Source organism: Engraulis encrasicolus, chromosome 24 (genome assembly GCF_034702125.1).
Source record: "Engraulis encrasicolus isolate BLACKSEA-1 chromosome 24, IST_EnEncr_1.0, whole genome shotgun sequence".
NCBI lineage: Eukaryota > Metazoa > Chordata > Actinopteri > Clupeiformes > Engraulidae > Engraulis > Engraulis encrasicolus.
The window spans coordinates 32,685,266-32,706,433 of NC_085880.1; the positions used below are offsets into that span (position 1 = coordinate 32,685,266).

General features: G+C 45.9%; 1 protein-coding gene across 7 annotated transcripts in view; it reads right to left on the reverse strand.

The window, feature by feature from the left end:
• camk2g2 (calcium/calmodulin-dependent protein kinase (CaM kinase) II gamma 2) overlaps positions 1-20,825 on the reverse strand; it is a 147,272-nt gene extending 126,447 nt beyond the window's left edge. For all 7 annotated transcript variants that reach the window (XM_063191121.1, XM_063191120.1, XM_063191119.1 and 4 more), the window contains exons 1-2: positions 20,020-20,825; positions 15,022-15,116 (exon numbers count right to left, since the gene is read on the reverse strand). In XM_063191121.1, the coding sequence (XP_063047191.1) occupies positions 15,022-15,116; positions 20,020-20,084 (160 nt within the window). In that variant the 5' untranslated portion in view covers positions 20,085-20,825. The remainder of the gene's footprint in view (positions 1-15,021; positions 15,117-20,019) is intronic.
• Positions 20,826-21,168: the final 343 nt, after the last annotated feature.

Below are 21,168 nucleotides of genomic sequence, written 5' to 3' on the forward strand. Positions count from 1 at the left end.
CACACACACACACACACACACACACACACACACACACACACACACACACACTACTGTCTACAATATACTGTACAGACATACAGGCACTGCTGAAACAGATGTTTCATCATTGAAACACACACAGTTCCAAGGCCTTACAGCTTTGGAGAACATTTGAGGACACAGAGAAGGGAGGAGATTAAGAGAAAGTGTAGTATAGAGAGCCTGATAGGGAAGACAGACTAAGGTGCCGTTTCCACGTAGCTGGATATTTTTATATGTGGATATTTTTTTCTCCTGCTTGTATTGGTTTTGCATTGGTTTTGGCCTTCCGTTTCCACGTAGCAGATATCGCAGCAGCATATCCTGTTTAGGGGTCTGAAACGCATTTGTTACAATGGAGGATTTTTTTTAATCCACATGTTGCGTTTACACCTAGCAGGAGAAAAAAATACCCTGCTAAAAAAATATCCTGCTACGTGGAAACAGCACCTAAATACGCAGAGTGAGCAGTATCCAAGAGGCAGCTCAGAAGCAACAGTGATGCGAATCTGATACTCAATGATGGACTAATGCACAGGGCAGGCCTACTGGGCCCAAGGGCCCCAAGAGTCAGGTCCAAATTTCCTTTGTCATACTGCGTTCAAATCACAATATTAACAACTGTCATTTTCAAATGTTCTTAAAGGGCATACCCCGACGAACCCTCAACGACATAGGGGGCCTATCCTACAAAGCTGGTTCAGGATAAGTTAAGGTTAAGTTAAGAGGTAAAACATCTAATACAAGAGCTTTTCTTAACAAAATGAGGACTGCATGCTCTTCTATTAGATGATTTACCTCTTAACTTAACCTTAAAGGGACAGTTTGGTCAATTTCAACATACAGTTGTAATGCTCACACTACCCTGGACTTGTCAGTGCCTGAGATTTTTTTTTCTTCTTCTTCAGCCGTTTCCGAGATCCTGGTCATTGTAATGGGGGCAGCTCTTTGTTTACATTTCAAAAAAACATTTTTATTTATTCCCAAAAACATCCAAAAGGTTATAAAACATCAGCGGACAACTAGCAAACAGCAGTAACTTTTGGGGAAATATATGGAGTTGGCCTATGTTTCATTTTTTAAAAATGTAAACAAACGCTGCCCCCATTACAATTGCTCATATCTCGGAAAGGGCTGAGCCGAAAAATGTGGCATCACCAGGTACTGACAAGTCAAGGGTAGCGTGAGCAATACAACAGCATGTTGAAATTGACCAAACTGTCCCTTTAACTTATCCTCAAGCGGCTTTGTAGCAAAGGCCCAGGGTCTCTCTAACATCTGGCCTGAAACCCCTCATCTTTTTTAGGACTAGCACCCATGGGGCTGGGTGGGTATCTCGTTGTCTGGCTCAGGGGCCTATGGCATCATAATCCATCCCTGCTGATACTGCTCTTCTGTGTACACTGTGGTTCCCACAAGCAATCTCTACAACTCAACAACAACCTTACAACTACACTGAATTCATATACACACAGACACGCGCAGGCACACAGTAAAGGCCCAGTGTGTCCCTTCATGTATGCTCAATCAAACACACGCACACGCACACGCACACGCACGCGCACGCGCACGCGCACGCACACGCACACACACGCAGCCATTAAAGTCAGTGTTGTCCTAAGGGTGTTGGGGAAGCCGAAGCAATTCGCCTTCACTAAGTGGCAGCGAAAGACAAGCGCCTCAAATCTACACGCCTGTATTTATTTTATTAGCCCACACCTGGCAGATATGAGGCTCCTCTGTGCGCGTTAGTGAGTATGTGTGTGTGTGTGTGTGTGTGTGTGTGTGTGTGTGTGTGTGTGTGTGTGTGTGTGTGTGTGCGCGCTCATTGACAAACTGCCAGAGTCAGCCAGAGCACTCCATCAATTTCCAACACAAATGAAAACTTCATCAAGAGGAGGCCCCCAGCACGCACGCGCACGCACGCACACACACACACACGCGCGCGCGCACACGCACGCACACGCACACACACACACACACACACACACACACTAAACCCTTCCATTCCTAATCCTGTGACGTGGAAAACCATCACTTCTGAGCTGTCATCTAATGTGGTGCAGTGTGCATGTCCCTCTTTATTCCTTCTTCAAATGAAGTCTTTAAGCAGAACCCAGAAGCAAATGAATGAGAACACTGACAAATGAAGGACGGCTCAGTCATCACTCTCTTATGATTGTGTGTGTGTGCGCGTGTGCGTGTGTGTGCGTGTGTGTGCGTGTGTGCGTGTGTGCGTGTGTGCGTGTGTGTGTGTGCTCGTGTGTGTGCCAGAGCTTTATGATAACTGAGGTTATCATACATTATGGATGCATTAGCATCCATTAGCTTAGCTTCAGAAGGAACCATCACTATTGAAGGGCTTACACTGTGTGTGTATGTGGGCGAGTGTGTGTGTGTGTGTGTGTGTGTGTGTGTGTGTGTGTGTGTGTGTGTGTGTGTGTGTGTGTGTGTGTGTGTGTGTGTGTGTGTGTGTGTGTGTGTGTGTGTGTGCGTGTGTGCGTGTGTGTGCTCGTGTGTGTGCCAGAGCTTTATGATAACTGAGGTTATCATACATTATGGATGCATTAGCATCCATTAGCTTAGCTTCAGAAGGAACTATCACTATTGAAGGGCTTACACTGTGTGTGTGTGTGTGTGTGTGTGTGTGTGTGTGTGTGTGTGTGTGTGTGTGTGTGTGTGTGTGTGTGTGTGTGTGTGTGTGTGTGTGTGTGTGTGTGTGTGTGTGTGTGTGTGTGTGTGTGTGTGTGTGTTGGGGATTCTCTCAGCCATTGCTCTGTTATCAAGTGAGTCCCAAAATGATGGACAACCTCAATAGCTACAGCTCCCAAATGGTGGATTCATATGGAATCTGGCATTATGGCAACATGCACGATACTCTACTCTACTCTACTCTACTCTACTCTATTCTACTCTACTCTACTCTACTCTACTCAATTCCGGACTGCTGTAAGTGAATACAGGGCAGCATATAATATGAAACGCATCATTCTCAGCGAGCGCCAGACAGTAGACCTATCTGATATCAAACAGGATGAGGTCCTATCATATTACTGCGGTGGGAAATGGGAGATGACTTGGCCACATGCCCACTACAGAATGGCAGAGTGAGCCACCAATAGGCCAGGCATGGGCAAGTGGGGAAACAGCTGGAATTACATTACACTACATTACATTACACCAGTGGTTCCCAACCTATGGGTCGTGACCCAACCTATGGGTCACCAAAGATCCACGGGGGGTCGCAAAGCCCACTTGATTTTAAGGGGTTTCATTTTAATACTATATCTAGCCCATGTTGAATAAATGACAAATGCATAGAAGCAACAAAATTTAAGTGCTACATTAAACATTTATTCTGTTTTTGAACAAAGACGAATTGAGGAATAAAATGATAACTAAAATGAGGTTTCGCAGAAAACTGAGGATATCGAGTGACTCTCTCTCATGTGGGCGCTGGGTCACCAAAGCTTACAATGGTAAAAATATGGGTCCCTGAAGAAAAAGGTTGGGAACCACTGCACTACACTACACCAGTGATGGGCATCCTGGGGGAAATTCCAACCAACATGGTTTAGTGATGAACCTGGCTAAATTGAGCTACAGAATGTGGTAAACCTGCCAATAGATAGCCCACAGGCGCCATGTATTTAAGAAAATGAGGGCTCAAGTCCACTACCTCAAGATTAAGTTAACCTGTGTCACCACTGAGCCAGTATCTTGGAATACTGCCCTAGATGCATCAGTTTCAAGTGCCACATATTCCAAAATGATCTGGCTGTACCTGTCCAGGCGATTATCATCCAGGTAAAATCAGGTCATTTGGATTACGCAGCACTGGACTGTAAAGTAATGAATATAGGTTGCCGATCACTGTGGACTAGTGTGTGGTGCCTTTGCAGGACTAGTGGACTTGAAACCTAAAAGGTCATCTGTTCAACTCCTGATACCGACCAGTCTGTAAACTGGACAAGGGGCTGATCAATACAGTAGCTGTCCTTGTGCTTTATACACCCAACTTGATTTTGTGTATTCATACATGTGTGTGTGTGTGTGTGTGTGTGTGTGTGTGTGTGTGTGTGTGTGTGTGTGTGTGTGTGTGTGTGTGTGTGTGTGTGTGTGTGTGTGTGTGTGTGTGTGTGTGTGTGTGTGTGTGTGTGTGTGTGTGTTGTGTGCACCTTAAAAATATCAACAGCACTAGGTTATTAACTTTGAATTGTAGGGAAAGGATCACAGTTTTTTATTTTATTTTACTGTTTTTTGATTTACTTGATTAATTTGTTAATACTCATATTATTAATATTATTTACTTTAATTTATTATACTTCATGATATACTTCATGAATTTAAACTTTATTTGACTAGGCCTACTTCTTTTTGGTTACTTCTATAGGCCTACTTCAAACTACGCAGTGTTGTTGACCTAAAAGGTCATCTGTTCAAGTCCTGATACCGACCAGTCTGTAAACTGGACAAGTGGCTGATCAATACAGTAGCTGTCCTTGTGCTTTATACACCCAACTTGTGCAAAAATGTAGTCATGTGCATAGAACACGATTAAAACTTAACATAATCTCTTCTCCACCACACCTGACCTGTGTGTGTGTGTGTGTGTGTGTGTGTGTGTGTGTGTGTGTGTGTGTGTGTGTGTGTGTGTGTGTGTGTGTGTGTGTGTCTGTGTCTGTGTGTGCGTGTGCGTGTGCGTGTGCGTGTGCGTGTGCGTGTGTGTGTGTGTGTGTGTGTGTGTGTCATGCTGCCCATTAATGCAGAGGCTTCATCAGACCTGGGGGAGCAGCTACTAGCTGACGGCTTGGCTTGGCTGATGTGTTTCAGGAACCACTCAATGTAGCACACAGCCAGCACACACACTGAAATACAGGCGTGCCCCACAGACACACACTTAGACTGAGATGCAGGTGCACTCACATACGCATAGACATGGGTGCACACAGGCAGAGAGAGAGAGAGAGAGAGAGAGAGAGAGAGAGCGAGAGCGAGAGCGAGAGCGAGAGCGAGAGCGAGAGCGAGAGAGAGAGCGAGAGAGAGAGAGAGAGAGAGAGAGAGAGAGAGAGAGAGAGAAATTGAGTTCATCAAATATTCACAGTTTGTGCCATTAAAGATTCACCATGCCGGCACTGCCACGTTTATCAAGCCTTCCTCCACCAATGAGCCTTCAGCTAGCAGCTCCTCTCCTCTCCAGAACAGTTACTGTAGAAATCCCCCTTTCCTCTCCTCTCTTCTCTTCTCCTCTCCTCCCCTCTCATCTCCTCTCAGTTAAAAAGCCCCGTCTCTTCCCCTCTCCTCCTCAGAACAGTTAGAAATCCCCCTCTCCTCTCCTCTCCTCTCCTCTCTTCCCCTCCCCTCCTCAGAACAGTCAGAAAGCCCACTCTCCTCTCCTTCCAAAAATCTCTATTCTCCTCTCCTCTCCTCTCTCCTGTCCAGCACAGCTAGGAAGCTTTCTCTCTTCTGAAGCCCTCATATCATCTACAGTAGGAGGTCTCCTCTCCTTCCTTGACCTGCTAGGAAGTCTGAGATGCCCTCTTCTGCTCTCCTCTACAATCCAGACAACAGACTACGAGCCTCCTCTTCTCTCCTCCTGCGCCTCCCTCCTCTCTCCCCTCTCAACCTCTCAAGCTCAAAGAACAAGACTGAGCGAGAGCGAGAGCGAAAGAGAGAGAGCGAGAGAGGCATATAAGAAAAGAGGAAGAGAAGAGCAGAGTGGAGGAAGCATGGAACTGAGAGAGAGAAAGGGATGGTCTTGAAGGGAACTAGGCCCCTTGCCCCCCTTTCTCTATTTGGAGCCCACACACTCGCACGCGCAAACACACACACACACACACACACACACACACACACACACACACTGCCTGTCCCACCTCAATTATTCAGCAACATGGCTCCCTGCCTCTCCACTTTGCTCCTGGCCTGACATCATCCAGAGAGAGGGATGAGAGAGAGAGAGAGAGAGAGAGAGAGAGAGAGAGAGAGAGAGAGAGAGAGAGAGAGAGAGAGAGAGAGAGAGAGAAGGTGGAAGTAGAGGGGGAGAACGGAGAAGGAGAGAGAGAGATGGAAGTAGAAAAGGAGAAGAGAAGTTCAAGTAGCGAAGGAGTGATTTGCAGGGATGGAGAGATGCAGAGAGGGAAAGCCAAACGGATAAAAAGAGAGCGAGATGAACAAAAATAGACGAGGATGTGAGAAAAAAAAAGAGATGGCAGAGGAAAGGAGAGATTGCGAGAGAAGGATAGACTGTGAAAAAGAGAAGGGGAGAGACTGTGTTAGCGAGGCAGAGACTGTGTGAGCAAGGGAGAGGAAGAGCGAAAGACATGTGGAGAGTGAGAGGAAGAGATTCTTCAGAGACATTCCTTGGAATGCAACCTGCCCTCCTGCACTAATCCCACACAAGAAGCTACGCACCTACCAACCACACACACACACACACACACACACACACACACACACACACACACACACACACACAGCATGCACCTACCAGCTACACACATCACCATCCTCCACACACACGCGCACGCTTTAGGCACCAACCAACTGTGCATGCACGCGCACACGCACACGCACACAGCATGCACCTACCAGCTACACACATCATCCTCCACACACACACACATGCACTTTAGGCACCAACCTACCACACACAAATCCAGCTCCAGTTCCACCTACAGTATGCATTTACACACACACACGCACGCACGCACGCACGCACGCACGCACGCACGCACGCACGCACGCACGCACGCACGCACGCACGCACGCGCGCAGACGCACACAGACGCTCATGCACACGCACGCTAGGGGTGGTACGGTTCACAAAATTCACGGTTCGGTTCATATCGCGGTGTCAAGGTCACGGTTTTCGGTTCTCTACGGTTCATTTTTTTTAGTTCAGGATAAATGGTGCACTGGCTAATAGAATCGGACTTATCACTAAATATCCTACGTATGGTTTGTATAGGCTTATAATGTGAAAATGGTATGTGTAGCGAAGGGGAGTATAGTTGCCCAGCTGGGACTCGAACCCAGCTCTTTGGTGTAGCGGTCAGAGCCCCAGTTTACTACCCCAGAAGGTCTGGGTTCGAGTCCCAGCTGGGCAACTCTACTCCCCTTCGCTACAGTATGATTTCAATTGTGTCATCCTCTGATTTGGTCTTATACGCTAATGTTTTAATCAGAGAGACTGGATAAGATACTCCTAGAATCTCTGTTTTACATATTTTTCTGGGCAGTACATGAATTGCGGTTTGCGATGGATTGCACGGTTCGGTTCGGTAAGTGTGTGAATTGTACGGTTTCGGCTTTCGGTGCGGTTTGTGCCATCCCTAGCGCGGGCACACACGCGCGCACACAGACATGCACACATTCAAACCCTCTCAAGGGGACTTCAAGAAGAATTGGAGGTTAAAAGACAAGCATACTCACCAACATACTCATGCATTGCATGTGCAAACCTACACACATCAGCTCTTTAACCTCTAATATCGTGTACAGCATGGTGTGATGCAAACACGCTCATTGCTTTTCCATGTGGATATGAAAAAGGAAAGGTGAAAACATGTAGGAGACACACAAACACACATATATATATACATACGCACACAAACATACAGATACACACACAATATACATACACACACAAATATACATACACACGGTCCACCTTTGGTCCAAGTAGGAGCAGGCAGAAGGGAGCCCAGCAGTGAAGAGGCTGAGTAGGAGGCAGAGTGAGACACACACACACACACACTAGTGCTAGTGATGCAGGCTTTGGCAGCACCACATTGATGTGAACGAGAAATGTGGTGGTTGTGAAGGATGTGTGTGTGTGTGTGTGTTCGTTTGACACAAGACACTCATCATTACTGGCCCAGATCACCATGAGAGAAAGGGATCACTCTGACTTGTGCCTTACATCTCATTCATTGTAAAGAACTCCTACAGTCTTTGACTGACATCACAAATCCTGAGCACAGGTGTAAATCTTGGCGAAAGTGAGTGTGTTTGTGTGCGTGTGTGTGTGTATGTGTGTGTGTGTGTGTGTGTGTGTATGTGTGTGTGTGTGTGTATTCAGATTCCCTTTAAACCCTGTATTTCCAATCACTCATCATCATCATCATCATCAACCTCATTAAGCTTGTCCCTGTCCACCACCTGAATGTTTCCAATCCCTCAGAGGGTCTACATCTGATTACCTGATTGGTCAATTGATTGCTCAAATGAGTATGAGGCGAGTTGATTGGCAGCCTAATGAACTGGTCAATAAAATTGCAGCACTTCAATGACGTCAGAAGTATTTGCTGCAATCAGCTTTGTCTGGGTAAGCTTGGGCAAGAATCGGACAGTTTCTCTCTCTCTCTCTCTCTCTCTCAAACACACACACGCACATGTACGTATGCACACACGCACGTACGCATGCATGTACGTGCGCACAGACAGCCATCTTGGAAATGCTTGCCTCCCACACCTCTGTCGCCAGTGATGTATAATTCAATAAGACCGCGGCAAAGTGTCACCCCCTACAGTGAAAGGACGGGCCCTTCCACAGACCTCTGCCTGAACTGTGACTGAGGGATGAGTCGGGACCAGAGGTTAGACAGATAATTGAGGCTCTTTTTGTTCGTCTAATAGTCAGGGACGGGCTATGACTTCATGGGCCCCTGGGCCAGACAACAAGAAAGGCCCGAACAGGTGCTGCTAGTGTACAAAACGATTCAGGGATTGAGGCCAGATGTGACAGTCTATGTTGTTGGGGGTGTGGGGGGATAGTCCTCTGAGAAAATGTGGAAAATATAGTTACTAAAACTGACTTTAATGCAATATGAGAATGGAAATAAAGAGGCTTGGGTTCCGGGGCCCCCTTCACTCTTAGGCCCCTGGGCCTGGGCCCGGTCAGCCCTTGCAGTAATCCGTCCTTAGTAGTAGTAGAACACACAGACGTGTCCAAGGGGCTTCGTCAGCTTTGATTAAAGGTGAAATGTCACATTCTTCGGGGGTTTTTTTCAGGCCAGTTAAGAGTAGGTCTGTGGGCTATGAAAAAAAAACGAGTTCAATAAGTTCTTCGCACAAAATCACTCACACGAAGGAGACCTCACCTTACCTCACCTCAATTCTTGCAGCTCGTTTTCCCTTCAGGAAAGAGTCATTAGGGTTCTTTCAAGATCAGCTTTATCCAATGTGCTTCTTGCTGGCAACAATCTGCAACACCCCCCATCAACACCCCCCAACCCGACCACCACTCCCATGTTCATCTCCCCACCCCACCCCTGACTCAGCAAATGTTTTTGTTTTCTGATCATCAGCTGATGAAAATGAGAACTCAAGACAGACACCTAGTCAGTGAAGTATGTGAAGTTGAACCTGTGGGAGTCTGTGTTGGATGGACTACGTGGCATGGCTCAGCCTGGATTTGATAGACAGCTCTAACATGTCCCCTTCAAGGCCATTGGGCAAATAGCCATCATGAGAGATTTACAAAGATGGAGGCCCGGCTTGAGCCTCCTCTCCTCTCCTCTCCTCTCCTCTCCTCTCCTCTCATCTATCCTCTCATCCATTCCCTCATCCTCTGCTCATCATGTCCTGTTCCGTTCTCCTCTCCTCTCCCCACCCCTCCACTTCTCTCCTCCCTGCCTCCCCTCTCTCCTCTTCTTGTATCCTTTCATCCTCTCCCGTCCCCTGTTCTCTCCTCTCCTCCTATCCCTTCATCCTCTCCTCCTGCCCTCCTCTCCCCATCCCTCCCATCCGTTCCCTTCCTCTTCTGTATGCTACTCTACTCTCCTCCTCCTCCTCCTCCTCCTCCTCCTCCTCCTCTCCTGCTCTCCCCTCCTCTCCACTGTCACGACTGACGAATGGGATGCTTTGCCTTTTTTTCCTCTCTTTTTTCCCCTGCAGTGCCAGCCATCATGATTAACAGTTTCTGGAAAACAGTTGCCAGGTTACTTGACAGGATCCCTGCCACAGACGCCACCCAGAGAGGTAGGAGGGAGTGTGTGTGTGTGTGTGTGGGGGGGGGGGGTCATCTAATTACCTATTCAAAGTAATCTGTCTTTTATATATGAAGTCTTTGTTTGCCGGCCATCTCAGGGACATCACACATAGAACAAATGCTTTAATTTAGCTGCAGTCTAGTCCTCTGTCATAGACCTCTCGTAGAGAGAGAGAGAGAGAGAGAGAGAGAGAGAGAGAGAGAGAGAGAGAGAGAGAGAGAGAGAGAGAGAGAGTTAGTTCATAAGAATGGCCACTGTAGCTACTCTCTTCTGTGGCCTCAAAGTGACCTCATGTTCATCCACTGTGGCCCCTCTCAGATAGTATATGGTCACTTCAACAACCACACATTTGTCACTAGAGGACGTTTATTAAATGCTGTGTGTGTGTGTGTGTGTGTGTGTGTGTGTGTGTGTGTGTGTGTGGCTGGGAAAGGTTAGGGAATCTAATAGGGCACGTCAAACACAAAGCAAGCAAACAGGCCACAACACTGGCGCTATGGTAACCTCCGCGGCACACTGGCTGGCTGGCACATTCCCGACCGGTAAAGTGACAGAAGCCGCCGCACGCTTCCAAGGAACACACACATGCATACACGCACACACACACATACACATTCACTGACCTTCACGCAAGGCTGAGAATGTCCAGCTTGGATATTCACTCATGGATGGCGAACGGGCGCGCACGCGCACGCACATGCACATGCACACACAATTTTGGGGACAGCAAATGAAAGTGGTAGGCACAAAAGGGGTGGAGTGGGATGGCCTGTTTGCGTGTCTGCATCCGTGTGTTTGTGTGCCTGCATCCGTGTACACATGTGTGGAAGATTCTAATCAACAGTCATCCCCATCAAAGTGCTGGAAAAAGCGTCCTCCTTCCAGTCCAATACTAAAAACTCGACACTACCGGTACGGTACAATGCAGGTGTACAGTGTCCATCGTGTGTGTGTGTGTGTGTGTGTGTGTGTGTGTGTGTGTGTGTGTGTGTGTGTGTGTGTGTGTGTGTGTGTGTGTGTGTGTGTGTGTGTGTGTGTGTGTGTACTCCCGGTATGGTGCGGGGTGCAGCTATACAGTGTCCACTTTCCAGAAATAGATCCTGCGCTTTTGTTTTGCTGCGGCGACCGGCAGTGGAGAGGGATGCGAAGAGAGTCTCACGTATCCTCAAATTGCTTCTCCTCACCTAGACTTAATTAGGCAGAGGAGAGCCACACCAGGGTCATTTCTTGTGACCTTTCTTCTGTTCTGGGTCCTCAATGGCGACTTGGGTAAAGTCAGTATTACGTTGGACATTCAGATAACATTTAAAGGTGTTAGATGGTGGCCAGAGTGGGTATTGCTACTTTGCTGCTCATTGAAACTGTGCTACCTAATGTCAAAACTAATATTTACTAGTAGCCTATGCCCAGTACAGTAAGCTTTGCAGCTAAAGAGGTCTATTTCTGGATATTCAAAATGGCAGACATGGAGAAGATGCCGCTTTTCATGTTCAGTGCAATTTTCCCAGTCATAATGAATAGAATTTGGTGGTGGTGGTAAGTATTGGTGGAAAAAGTTAACGTTTTTGAGAGGGCAGTATTAATTCTGGAAATAAACTACTAAAATATTACATAATGCACCTTTAAAATAAAAATGTGCTATTTGGAAGAAAAAAAACACTTGTTGTCAAACCAGCTTTGGAACGTGGACAAATTTCCTTGTGTGCCACAGGGTTTAATGACTTTTTCCTGATATCACATGCTTTGTAATTTGAATGAATGAATTAATGAATAAATGAATGAATGAATGAACAATATAAAACTGACTTAACCCAAGTAAACAAGGAAGGAATAGTCCACCTCACTTCAGGAAATTGTTCATATGGTAAAAATATGAGAATAGATAGGATTTTTTTCTCCATGTGTTTGCATTGCCTAGTTCAACACTAGAACCATATTAAGCATAGCAATGGGATTCCATGGTACCAAAGACATTATCAAATGTACTACTGTACTTACAAACCACTTAAAAATGAATGTAACATTCACCAGAGTGCAAAACGGCTATTTAATTCCGTCCAGTGATTCACTAGTGGCTTGATGCTAATGGTACAATTTGCTTCCAGTGATTATGCTAATAATTCTAATACTAATAAATCTAAGTACAGACCACATTGAGATGAAAATTATACACACAAAACTAGAAAATACTGAAAATATATGAAAATCAAAAAAGGGTGGACTGTTTCTTTAAGGCATGACTCAGCCACAAGCAGAAGGCAAATACAGGATGCGAAATGGGAATATTTCACTTGGACTGCTCTGTGCTCCTCTACACTTCTGCTAACTTATGTCCTCCTTCTGCTAAGACAGCTACCATGGTACATGCAATAGAAGGCATAATGCAATGTGACCTTCAAATCATCCACATCATGATAATCAAATAAGTCAAGTGGCTTATGATTCAACACTAACTACAATTTTAGTTTCAGTTTGTTTTACACTATATTCGTCTGCACATCTGTTAGCTCGATGATATCCTCCCTCTGTAAGTCACTTTGGATTTAAGTCTCTGCTAACCATAACAAAATCAAATGCAAAGTAATGCATTCACTACAGATGGAGCTTAGTCTGAATGCGCCACATGCTTCAGTCTCTGATTTTGCCTGAGCGCTAATGACATGTGGGCTCTGCGGTGACTTCAGCGTATAACGGCCCATGTGGAGGCTTAATTGATCCGGCCAAATCAGTTTCCTCTTCACCCCTGCTGTAACAGTGATCCGGCCAAATCGGTTTCCCCATCACCCCTTGCTGGACAAGCTGGCTTCTGGACAATGTCAGCTTCCGTGAGTAGCCAAGAGGAGATGACACAAGCTTGACAGAGTGGCTCTTTCTTGATTCCCCTTCGGCTGCCACAAGATCCAAAGGGGAGACTAAGGGTGCATCCCAATATGTGTCCTTGCCTCCTCCACTTGTGCTTGTCTCCTCGTCCCGCCTCCTGGCCCCTCCTCCGTGGAGAAAACGATAAAGTTTCCCAGCTGTCAGCCTCGCCACAACAACTTTTGAGGGACTGTTTTTCATTCACCATCCCAATTGCAAATGAGAAAAAGACTTTACAATTGAGCTTTTGCAAGATATTGAAATATAATGCTGTTGTCAGTGATGTCATCATGACGAGAAGCAAGTGGAGGAGGCAAGTGGAGGAGGCAAGGTCACATATTGAGATGCACTCTAAGGCCAGGGGGACATGTCTGCTACCGAGGGCACATATTTGCTTCAGGACGACCATAGCACTTTTCACGATACAGGAGGTATCATCTAGGGGCAGATTGCCAACAGGGCACTCGTTAATCTTCCCCACCCTTATTTGACAGTACCGCGGCTTCAACACGGAGGTTTAGAAGTTCTAGGGGGTCCTAGGTTGTCAATATTGCGCCGTACGCACATGTCTGTGTACCTTGTGTGAGGTGTTCTCCCGTGCGCTAAACATTGACAGAAAATACGCATGACAACACGTTTGAGCACAAAATATGCCCGTGCATGCGTACCCTGCAGCAAGCATGTCCAGGGCCCAACTCTGACGGGCAAATCCTCAAGAGCCAGGTCTTTCTTGATTTACCTTCAAGCACACTGAAATGTCTGTACTTTCATAAGTCAATGAAATTCCCCTTTTAGGGATGGCAAACTGTTCCACTCAGTTCCACAACAGCCTTGGCCATCAGAAGGCAGTGTGAATTATGCACCAACATTGCATTCAGCATCAGGTGCTTAATCCAGAGCAGACAAAGAAGGATGTGCACGGCACAAGAATGACCCCTGACTGTTTTGTGCATTATTACATTATATTACACTTAGCTGACACTTTTCAGGGACTCACGGTTGTTTGGGTAAAGGGAATGGACCTCTTTCCCCTTCAACGCCTTCGAGTCAATGCCTTTAATGCAGGACAAGTATCATCCTGTGGTATAGGCATAAACTTACGGCCCACTGTTTTCTCTTGAAGCCTGTTGTTGTTTTTCCTGCTTCACTTCAAAAACCAAACTTGTTTGACGCAATTGACGAAAAAAGGTTAATTGGTTGCAATCCCTGGAGCACTGTGGGGTTAGGTGCCTCAAGGCTCAAGGGCCCTTCAACCATTAGATAAGGGAGTTATTGCAGACAACCCTCAGCGTTCCTGCTGGAACAACGGGTTCTGAACCTGCATCATTCCGGTCTCAAAACCAATCTCCTAATCCCTAGGGAATAAGCCATGGCTGCTTCGGTAGACAAGTTACAGTTTCAGTGGCCCTCCACACACTGGCTTCTAGCCTAGCTTTGGGGGGCCCAGCAAGACGGAGAGCCATGATGAAGTGGACCCGTTACTGGACACCTTTTGTGTTGTGCCCCGGGTTCAGGGAGAGAGGGGGGGACGAGGGGGGGTGGGGGGCTTTCAGATTACTTTGTCCCGAGCCCAACCAAAGCTGTCAGCAGCCCTCTGTGTGTGTGTCTGTGTGTATCTCTGTGTGTGTGTGTGTGTGTGTGTGTGTGTGTGTGTGTGTGTGTGTGTGTGTGTGTGTGTGTGTGTGTGTGTGTGTGTGTGTGTGTGTGTGTGTGCCACAGTGCACTTCTATGTGGATGTGATATAATGTGCTTCTCCTGGTGGAAAAACTACTTTGGAAAAAACGTCTTCTGTGGAAACATGAGCTTAATAATTATTTTCATCTCGGTTTAAGAAAAATACAGGGAATAGGGCCCTTGCATTCACAACTACTAACCACAACTCACCAACTAACTAGTTTTTGGTTTGTTTGGACCTTGTGGCTGGTAAGCATAGTCCTCTTTATAGATGTTGGAATATCATCCCCATATGCTGACAGAGGACAATGCAGGCTGCAGCCACTATAACATGGTGTGGAGAGAGAGAGAGAGAGAGAGAGAGAGAGAGAGAGAGAGAGAGAGAGAGAGAGAGAGAGAGGTCATGGGTAGAGAAAGCAACAATCAGGAAAACCACTGCTTGGCATGTCATGTCAGGCGTTGATAGACTTACCCCGGGCTGACAGCTTTTTCGTATTGATAATTTTTGCTGCATACTCCTGTCCAGTGTTTTTCTTGACACATCGTCGAACGATAGAAAAGGCACCCCTGTGATGGGAAGGCAAAAGCCATTAGGGCATAAATGTTATGTGAGAGCCGTTTTATTTATCCAAGTGACATTGGTCACACAGAAATATTGGCGCACAGGTTTTGGTGAGGGGTAATAATGTCATATTACAAGCAGACGTCTACAAGTCGACGGCCATAAAACTTCGCACCACCAGGGCCATTACAATTGCACGAGCTTGGCTTGCGGTGAATTTCTACGGAAACACAAGCGCTGATAAGCAAGGGGGCGGTTTGGATGGCCGTGACAACACGCCTCTGACAGACAGGAAGCTTTGCAGGCTACACTGTGTGAACACGCTTACAGAATGAGATGTTTTCACCCGTGGGTCAAGCCGCAATATTAAAATACCAATTTAGCAGACACGCAATCCTCCTCTGCAACACATATTTACACAGATTACTGATGATTAGTCTTTCCTTAAGTCGATACAGGCGTAATATCTGCCCACCCAGCGAATGAGCCATGCGTATGAAAGGCGCTAGCTCTCGAGCTGGTTTCGCCGTGATAGTAGAGCGGCTACAAGGCCAATTTGGCTTGAATCGTGCAAATTATGATACAAGCATGAAACTTGGCAGGTATGTGCTTAAGACCAATACAATCAAATCTACCTGATTGGCCACTTGAAATGGCGGCCATTTTCCAAGATGGCCGCCAAAAAGGGCTCCAGAAATGGATTTATTGCATAGAATTGACCTAGAAATTTATGATAAAAGCATGAAAATCAACATGTATGTGCTTAAGACATATACGATCAAGTCTACCTGATTGGCCACTTGAAATGGCGGCCATTTTCCAAGATGGCTACCAAAAAAGACCCCAGAAATGGATTTATTGCATAGAATTGACCAAGAAAATTATGATACAAGCATGAAATTCAACATGTATGTGCTTAAGATCAATACGATCAAATCTACCAGATTGGCCACTTCAAATGGTGGCCATTTTCCAAGAAGGCTGCCAAAAGGACCCCAGACATTGATTTATTGCATAGAATTGACCTAACAAATGATGATGCAAGCATGAAATTCAATATGTATGTGCTTAAGGTCAATACGATCAAATTTACCCAATTAGTCACTTGAAATGGCGGCCATTTTCTAAGATGGCTGCCAAAAAACTAAAAGACCCTAGAAAATGATTTATTGCACAGATTCGGCTTGTATGTGATTAAGACCAATAGGCCTACAATCAAGTCTACTTTATTTGCTACTTAAAATGCTGGCCATTTTCCAAGATGGCTGCCAAAAAGACCCTAGAAATTTGCAAATTTCATATGTGCAAATTGCAAATTTGGTGGAAATAATTGTTCACTCTCCTTAAATATGTTAGCATGGATGATGAAGTGATACAAATATTAAAAATGTTCTGCAATGACACATAAGCCACTCACAGTATGACACACAAATAGCATGGTGATGACATGCTAATGCCAGTTCTTAATTTAATATCAATGGAGGCAGTGCCCCCCCACCCCCCCACCCCGAAGGTGAGATGCTAATAATACGATGACACTGCGGTAATAATATGTCAATAACGGCAATTCGTGGTTCTCTCGACATTGCTGTTAAACAAAAAGGTACACCAGAAACAAGCATTGTTATGAATTTAGTTTATTTGCTCTGGACTTGACATTAACATGTTTGATTTAGCTATCACATAATGGCTTTGGCTTGTCAGCCTGGAACATTCAAAGATAAGAGCCTCCTCCCAGAGGCTGTGGAACATTCTGTGGAACGCAACTTCTCTAGTCAGTTGCGCCCTCTACCCGAGGGTGAGAAGGCTGATCGTGTCAAGGCCACCTGGATCCTCGCCTCTCCTAATAGGACGCATTACACGTGTCTCCCTTGGGTCGGTCACCCCTTACTGTGTGTGTCTCATTCGCTCAGCAGGAGCGCGAGTGTCAATTGTGCTGCCTGGAGTGCTGTCCCTGGATAGGGCGACCGTGGTTAGCTAGACCATACTTCTCCAATGAAGTATATCAGGCCCCTGCTCGACCAGGATGCATAATCGAGGGTAAGTGTATCTTTGATGTCCCCCTTGGACTTTGGGAACCATAGTGTGTGCCCTCAAACGGATATCTATTGGGGCTGGCTTGGCCAGCTCGCTGTGGTGGTGGTTGCTACTAGGTTCTCCATCCGCAACTTGGACCTGCGGCCCTGCTGGAGAATGGTCTTTTCTGCCAGCACAGTTGCACCTGCGGATGTTGTGTACTGAACATGCTGGAAATTCCCCCTTGTGCCAAGGCCTGGTTTGCCATTGGGGAATACCACTTGGTATAGGGGGCCTCGCTACACCTCTGTGGGCTCCACCTGTACATCGGTTACACCCAGACTTGTGGTTTCCGTGCCCTGGGTTCCCTCCACTGCGTGCTCTCCGTGGTATTGGATGTCCGGAAGCTGCCTTTGTGCGCCTGGTGCCTAGCCTCTCTTCTTCGGGTTCAGAACGAAGACCCTCGGCCCTTGGGCGACTGTTGACTCGGGCTGTGCGTTGAATGAGCATGATGCTTATCACTGCTGATGGACGCTGCCTCTTCGCCTTCAACAGCTCTGGGCATCGGCAGGAGAATGGTCTGTGCCCCGGCCAAGCTTTTGTTTGTGCATTCTAGGTAAAGGCAACTCAATCTGGAGTTTTTCAATACCCATAGTGGGATGTTGAGTGTTTCGACATCAAGAGAACTGTAGGTTACCGAGGGTAACTCTGGTTCTCTGAGGGAGATGAACGAGACATCTCACTAGATTGCTACACTCACCCACAAGCTCAAAGGTTAGTTGCCTCAGATTGAAGCTCAGAGCCCAGCGCACCTGGGCTTTGTCCCCGAGGGGGCGGGATCCCCAGCTGTGCAGCTCATTGGCCTGACGGCATGATTGAAAGTAAGTTTTGGCAAATGGTCGCGGGCGTTACCCATAGTGAGATGTCTGGTTCATATGCCTCAGAGAGCCAGGGTTACTCTCGGTAGCCTTTAGTTATGTGCCTTTTTGCTTGATTTTGTTTCCTATAATGAAATCATTGGAAATTCAAACAGTGAATGTTAACATTGATTTGGGCCACATCTGCTAGATTAATTGCAATTAATGAAGTTCTAGTGTTTTCTTTGATGGCCATCTTTAAAAATGGCTACCATACATTCTAAGTTGCAAATGAGTGGATTTGATTATAGGCCTATTGCTCTTAAGCACAAACACACAAAATTACATACTTGTATCATCATTTTTTGTGGTCACCTCTGGGATAAATTCAGCCTTTTTGTGGCCATATAATAAAATGGCTTCCATTTCAAGTGGCTAGTCAGGAAGATTTGATTGTATTTGTTTTTTTGCACATTCATGCCAAAATTGATGCTTGATCAATCCTGTGCAACAAATCCATTTCTATGGTATTTTTTGGCGGCCATCTTGGAAAATCGCCATCATTTAAACTGGAAAATTACTTAGAATGTATTGTGTTGGTCTAAAGCACATAACTGCCAAATTTATTGGTTGTGCTTGTATCATAATTTCCTTTCTCAATTCTGTGCAACAAATCCATTTTTAGAGTTTTTCATGGTGGCCATTTTGGAAAATGGCCACTATTGCAAATGGCAAATCAGACAGATTTGATCGTATTGGTCTTAAGCACATACATGTTGAATTTCATGCTTGTATCATACTTTTCTAGGTCAATTTTATGCAATAAATCACTTTCTGGGGTCTTTTTTGGCGGCCATCTTGGAAAATGGCCACCATTTCAAGTGGCCAATTGGGTAGATTTGACCGTATTGGTCTTAAGCACATACATGTTGAATTTCATGCCTGTATCATCATTTTCTAGGTCAATTCTCTGCAATAAATCTATTTCTGGGGTCCTTTTTGGCGGCCATCTTAGAAAATGGCCGCCATTTGAAGAAGCCAATCAGGTGGATTTGATCGTATTGGTCTTGAGCACATATATGTTGAATTTCATACTTGTATCATAATCTTCAAGGTCAATTACATGCAATAAATCAATTTCTGGTGTCTTTTTTGGCAGCCATCTTGGAAAATGGCCGCCATCTCAAGTGGCCAATCAGGTAGATCTGATCATACTGTTCTTGAGCACATACATGTTGAATTTCATGCTTGTATCATAATTTTCTAGGTCAATTCTATGCAATAAATCCATTTCTGGGGTCTTTTTTGGCGGCCATCTTGGAAAATGGCCGCCATTTCAAGTGGCCAATCGGGTAGATTTGATCGTATGGGTCTTGAGCACATACTTGCCGAATTTCACGCTTGTATCATAATTTGCACGATTTTTCCTGTAGCCGCTCAACTAGTACACAAGTGATGCTGCTGAACACAAAAAAACACAAAGTGCTACATTTGCCGAGGAGTATGACACAGCTATTACACAAGTCCACAGCCGCACGCATTCCATTCTGGCGTGGCAACTGTTACATGCCTCGCCACATATTGCCGCGAAAAGTTACAGTATAGCCTAAAAACGAGCTTCCTGACGTGTCATGATGATAACATGGACTCTGTTGGTTGGTCTTCCAATGGATGGCGATTTATGAGCAGTCTGCCATGAGGAAATATTCAGCAGGCAGCTAGCAACCAAGATGTTCACATGCACGCTCTCTCTGTCCTCTCTCCCAACGGAGGATTGTCTTAACCTGCGTTGATGGCGTTTGATGATTAAACTAACGATATGAACACCTGAAACGGAGGTAAACACGCCACAGCTGGGTGTACGTAGGCTACATGAACCTCTTGCTCACTCGTGTGTTTTTTCCCACCTGGATTTCTGACATGAACCCCACTCTGCATTGACAACATTCAGCTTCACGGACACAATGAGATACCGAGCGCCGAGAGAAAGGAAACAGACCTCTTTCAAAAGGAACAAAACAGTATTGTTACTCACTTTCCGAGTTCTTCATATAGCTGATACTCATCCGTGAACCGTGTACAGGTTACAATAGTAGCCATGTTGTGCAGAGAGAGATATCGCCTCTCGTTTTTTGGTGACTGCCTCGCTCAGGTTTCGTGAGGAGATCTCGTCTACTCAAAAAGGAGAGGGAGAGATAGAGACAGCGGAGGAAAGGGAGGGGGAGATCTGGGTGGTAGTAGTGAGCGAGCGTGAATGTGTGTGTGAGAGAGAAGGACGACCGTGCAGCAACGCGAGATTTTCTCTCTGGTGTCGAGAGAGGAGATGGAGAGCAAAGACGCGGAGCTTGGAGATCCGACGGAGTGGTGCTGCATTGGAACTGCTGCCGAATGAAGGAGAGGGTTTTTCGTGTTTGTGTGGTGTTGAATAGGCAGCCTGGCTGAGTAGGCAACGTCGTGGCAGGACTGTGCTCTCCCACAGCGGGAGGCCGAGGAAGGAAGGGTGGCGCAGTGCCATGCGCATTCAACGCAGTTTATTGCATGCTTTAACAACACATTTTATTTCTGGTTTGCGGGTGCCGTTATGATGAGAACATCATCCATAGGATGAAACATGAGAAATCCCTGTTTAGGTCTATTCACTAATGTGTAAACCAGCCGTGATTCTTAGAGGTAATATCACAGAGGTATCATTAGTAACATATGGTGACATTACTACATACATACAGACACGTTTATCCAAAGCAACTCACAGTTATTATTTGCAGGGCATTGGGTGTCTGGAGCAATATGGGGTTAGGTGCCTTGTTCAACAGTGGCACTTCAGCCAAGGTCAAGGAAGGATGGGAGTTTATGGAAGGGTTAGGGTGGGATTCGAACCTGAAACCCTCTGATCTAAGCATTAGGCAACGACTGCCCACATTACTCATTTGATGTTCTGTTTGTGATGAGTCAACTGTATGTTGCAGTAGGCCTACCATGATCATAGCTTGCAATTGGGCATCGAATAAAAAAAATAGTTGTCCAACATTGCATGTTTCCCTTCTGTAGTCATCATTTACCTGTCTCTTTTGGAGGTTGAAATATCAACAAGCATAAAAATTCACTCCAAATGTTCTCCAGATCACCTGCTGTTATGAAGTCCGCAGACGTATGCTACAGCTATGGGATTTGTCATGTACTCTGT